This window comes from Erigeron canadensis, chromosome 1 (assembly GCF_010389155.1).
Source record: "Erigeron canadensis isolate Cc75 chromosome 1, C_canadensis_v1, whole genome shotgun sequence".
Lineage (NCBI taxonomy): Eukaryota > Viridiplantae > Streptophyta > Magnoliopsida > Asterales > Asteraceae > Erigeron > Erigeron canadensis.
The window spans coordinates 20,160,271-20,165,513 of record NC_057761.1 but is presented as its reverse complement, the minus strand read 5'-3'; the positions used below and the strand labels follow the sequence as shown (position 1 = coordinate 20,165,513).

Below are 5,243 nucleotides of genomic sequence, written 5' to 3'. Positions count from 1 at the left end.
ACGAACCTTATGGATAATATTATCAACCATTCTTTGACTGGTTTCAATATCCTTTAACTATTAAAATATCCTTCCTTTCCTTACTGATGAGTATTTACCGAAGAATCTAAATAGCGTAATTAGAGCGATAACAAAGCAAAGACTTTATGTCATGTCTAGTCACGTATTTACAACGTATCTCCCAATCTCTCTAAGGCTGTATTCTTTAGTTTTTATTAATGTAGAAAGGAAAAGAATGAGAAGGAAAATTAAAAAAAAAAAAAACATATGATGTTACGTAGGATTTTTCGTTATGTGTCATATTTATATTAATTTTCTAATTTCAAGTATCTTTTTAAAAATTATTTTTTATCCTAATCATTATTAATTAATAATTAAAAAATTTAGAAAGTAAAAAAATTAATACTACATGATAACAAGGTAAGTCGAACATATGATGGATGTATATATATCTCTTCATATGTTAATTGAGTATATTATATATTTTTTTCGAACAATAGTCGGCATGTGACAATGCCTTTAACCAATTGAGTATATTATGTTGATAAAGATAAAATACATTACTTAATGTAATATATTGGTAAGTCATAAATTAAAAAACCTTTTGTTCGTACACAATTCATTATATGGAGTATCTAATTCCTTATAAAACAATTAATATATATTAAATTAAATGTAAATATAAGAAGATACTACTTCTCAAATATGGATATATATGAAGAAGATATATACCTATCTACGGCAACTCTAAGTTAAAAAACTAATTTATTTATGTTTGATTTTACAAAAGGGACACATATCACTTAAGACTTGTGCTTAGTGTATTGGTAAATATTGTTTTTAATAAATATGTTTCCTTATATTGATAGATGAGTTTACAGATGATAATGTAATAATTGTTTTTCAGCAAATAATATTGCAAAGTTGTCCATATTTCGTATTTTCATAATACATGGGCATAAAGATATTTATATACCTTAAATAGTGTCTGTTATTAATTCAATAATAATAATTAACATTTTTTAAATGAAGATGATTATGGGGTGAGTTATTTTGAGAACCATTAAAAAAAAACGCGAGAATCAATCTTAGCCCTCCATTCATCAAGATTAAGAAGGGTATGATTGTCATTATGAAAAAGTTCACCTCTCTCTTTCTCTCTCTTCTTATTAAATTAATAAAAATATCTAATTCATTAAAAAAACTTTTATCTCACATACCATACATCGTTAGACGGAAAAAAAACATGGGTAGTCTTGAAATTTCGTCATCTTTCATTAGAGATGCAATTCGATATACTTTTGAAGACTTTTTAAATTTCATTTTTTCTTCCATCATGTTCATCTTACACATGTGTAGGTTCATCGTACACATGTTTAGGGACAAGTAAAAACCATTAAAATGTTCATTCACATGTGTAGGACAAGTGGAAACCACTAAAAGATTCATGCTACATATGTGCTGGACAAGTGAAAAACACTAAAAGGTTCATCCTACACATGTGTAAGACAAGGTTTTTTTTCCATCATGTTCATCCTACACATGTGTAGGGACAAGTAAAAACCACTGAAAAGGTTCATCTTACACATGTGTAGGACAAATGACAATCACTAAATGGTTCATGCTAAACATGTGTAGGACAAGTGAAACCACTTAAAGGTTCATCCTACACATTTGTAACACAAGTGGAAAACATTAAAATGTTCATCCTACACATGTGTAAAACATCAAAGAATAATAACTTACACATGTGTAAGATGAATGTGATGGAAAAAAAACGAAACTTAAAAAATCGTCAAAAGTATGTCGAATTGCATCTCTGATGAAAGAGGACGAAATTTTAAGACTACCCATGCTTTTCTTTTCGTCTAACGATTTACGGTTTGTGAGATAAAAGTTTTTTAGTGAATTAGATAAAATTCTATTAATTTAATAAAGTAAGAGAGTGAAAAAAAAAGAGTAACACAAATACCCCTCTAATGTTGGGAGGGGTTTTTTATTTTAATCTAATCCATTCATTTTTCTGATCCAGGAAAAGGATTCTTGAGTTCTTTTTTTTAAGGGTTTTCAAATAACCCCTTCTCTTATAGTATATCTTCAATAAGCATAGATCATATAAAAGATTTTTATAATTTATAAATATTTTTGTTTCATTAGTAACATATTTAACATATATCATATATTCATAAATTATAATTTTATTATTTATATAAGTTGTAATCTAACAATTTTTTATATTATCATAAACAATTAATAATAATGTAATTATATTTTTCAGTCAGTTCTGCACAACGTGCGAGTTTAATCTAGTAAAATATGTATTAATACGTGTACTTTTCTAACTTATCGGAGAATGACACGCCTCATTTTCAACTATCTAAATACCGCCTATACGCAATGTATATTGCATATAGCCGGTGTTTAGATAGCATTAGTTGTGGTCAAACGCGTTTAAAGCTTTATGTGTCGCGTATAACCCTATACGCATTAGAGGCGTTCCCCTGTCACCCTCTCTAATCTAAGGGGATCGTCATCCCATATATAATTAGTACGTTATCCAGAAGATATTTGGACACATTTTTTGTCTCTCATGAAAAATTTGTGCCATATGTCAGTGACTCGTTGATGGTTTAGCTTGTCAAAAGAGTTCAAATATTGCTTCTTTACATAGTAAACTCATAAATCTGTTATTTAACGTTTTTCATAGAATATATATATTATTTTTTCTTATCCAGCAACCTAACATGTTAATTGTTAATACTTTTATATAGAAAAACATCAGAGAATGGTGTCTGCTAATACTCAGTGTTTATACAAAAATTTTACATGTTATTATGTCGTAGTGAACTGGAAGCGCGGTTAGTACTTTTTGTAAAGTTATGAAATCTCCGAACCAAAGTCATTTGGAAGCAGGATAGGGAGTGTTTCAATTTTAACGGAAGGTTTTGATGTTAGTCAAAGTGTTTTCGTGTAATTTTAATATGGGTTATCGCAGAAGCTAAATGTACTAGCACTCTGTACTATGTCTTTGTCATACATATCAAGCTTATGTTCATTTTATTTCATAGAAACATCAAGCTTAAGCGAATTAAATGGTGGTGGATATGAAATCACATTTGCAGCACTAGTGAATAGTGATCAACTCAGCAGATATCCTTACTAAGGCCCAAGCTTAAGGGGACTGTTGAAAATATACTATAGACTTGTTAATTAGTTATGTGCAGTAATATAAAGGTAGTTAATAACATTACCTATAATTATTCGTCAGCTACGGTCAAAAGGCAGGCCGGTTCTAATTGTATAAGATACGGTGCAGTTCTACACAATTATTTGGAAGCCACACATATACATATATACAAGAGAAAGGTGCTAAAAACTGTTGACGCGCTGGCAACGACACCAGAAAGCCGTGCCACCACTTCTACCACGAGCTACAGCTATTTCTTCATCCACATAAAACCATATAAAGAAGGGATTCTTGGTGGTTGGCTCACTTTCATCTTTTCCTTTTATGTTTATCTCTAATGGATTGAATGGTCCAATTTTTATTTTTAGTAGCTCGAATACAAAAGCAAGTATTCTCTTTTTCCATGAAAATCTGCCTTCAAATGTTAGACAGCCAAGAGGTCCAAGGTAGACACCGTTCTCAATCCTCTTTGCCTGAAAATTAAGCAGTTCCTTAGTTTTATCTATGGCGGTGTTTGGAAATGTATTTGGAAGTGATTATGATTGTATGAAACTAAATTATCACATTTTTTTCATAGTAAAAGTCTATAATAAAAATTGTTTGGATATGTTTTTAACTGGTATTTTCCGTGGTTCGCAAACCATCCCAACATATTTATCCAGGGAGGTTCGTTTGAACCCAGGTCTTTTTTGAGACCACCTTGCCACTAGGCCACTTTGGAAATGTTCTGAAGACCTATATCATAATAGTATAAGGGGTCTAGGTGCTTTATTTGATTATGGACTAACATTACATAGCCAACTTCCACTTCTGACTGATCAGTGGTCACCCAGGACATGTTCTTTATCCGATTATAAACTTATAGCCACCTGGGGCATGTTCTTTATCTGATTATAAACTTATAACATAGCATTCACTGTTGATTCTAACAGCAAGTTCCTCATGATATGATTTGGCTAAAGTATATTCTTTTTATGTTCAATTTTCTGACAAAATCTCATTTTCTAAAATGGGTATACAAATGAGGTTTTCCCTGTTCCGGTTTACCAAGGTGCCCAAGGTGGATGAGTCTTTGACTCAAATGTACACCGCTTAACATCTTAGAGACCATTTCCAAAACTTTGTTAGGGCCACCCCCAAGATGATTACCACGGTGAGGACATGATGACATCACATCTGACCGTGGTGGTGCTTAATGAGGTTTCATTTTGTCATGCTAATTATTCAACAAGGGGTAAGTAAGTTGAGATAACTTACAGCTGCATCAAATCTCTGAATTGCTGTGATAGGAAAGTATTTGCCGCTTTTTAGTTGCTTCTGTAGAATAGTAATCCATAATATTATACAAGTAACGCAAAAGGATATGGAACAGAAAAATTTGCAACATATATGAATTATGAGGTGCAAAGTTACCTCAGCGGTAAATACAAGCATCCAAGTTTTTCCAGGGGATTCTGATCCACCAAGAGTCTCACAAAATTTTGAAGGGTCAAGTTTAGCCTTCTCGATCAATTTGAAGGCTGACAGAATCTCGAAAGCATCAACCTTTCTAGTCTTTGCAGCTTTCTTGAGTAGTTTTACACTCTCTTCGACTTCCTAAACACACATTAGCATTACAAGTTATTTAAAACACCCAACATAATTCCATAAACAACACTAATCTTTACTAAATCCTTAACATTTCTTTCATAATCGACAATTACACTACTGAACAATAGAAAATCCCAGGATTTGGGAGGAAAACTTATTAGAGTTTTAATTCTGTCTGTCAAAGAAAAATTGAAAAAAGCCAGAAACTATCCGTTGAATTGAGCAGGGATTATGCTAGTTTCTCAAAATCAAAGGTTTGACTAAAATGTGTGGTCTAAACAGGTATAAAAAGACGGTAATTAAAGGAAATGGATCCCTATTCATTTGTCTCAGGGCATGGCCTAAATGGAATTACCATGGCTGTTTCCGGACTCTTCCCTAGCCATCCTGATAAAAACCAACCCCTCTAAAGGATATTGTCAGATTTGGTTCCCACACACCTCAGACATATATTCTTGAACCAGAC

At 31.9% G+C, this 5,243-nt stretch overlaps 1 protein-coding gene across 1 annotated transcript; it reads right to left on the bottom strand.

The window, feature by feature from the left end:
• Window positions 1-3,361: 3,361 nt before the first annotated feature.
• On the bottom strand, window positions 3,362-4,621 carry LOC122586442. Its single transcript, XM_043758434.1, has 3 exons — window positions 4,601-4,621; window positions 4,445-4,504; window positions 3,362-3,660 (listed from the first exon to the last, which is right to left on the bottom strand). Exons 1-3 carry the CDS (start codon window positions 4,619-4,621, stop codon window positions 3,370-3,372), a joined length of 372 nt encoding a protein of 123 aa, XP_043614369.1. The 3' UTR covers window positions 3,362-3,369.
• Window positions 4,622-5,243: the final 622 nt, after the last annotated feature.

Excerpts from the sequence above, each read along its gene's own strand:
- LOC122586442 (XM_043758434.1), bottom strand. The coding sequence starts at position 4,621 with ATGCTTGTATTTACCGCTGAG. Across the intron at positions 4,505-4,600 it reads TGCTTGTATTTACCGCTGAG|AAGCAACTAAAAAGCGGCAA; the intron begins GTAACTTTGCAC and ends ACTATTCTACAG. Across the intron at positions 3,661-4,444 it reads TTCAGAGATTTGATGCAGCT|GCAAAGAGGATTGAGAACGG; the intron begins GTAAGTTATCTC and ends CTTAATTTTCAG.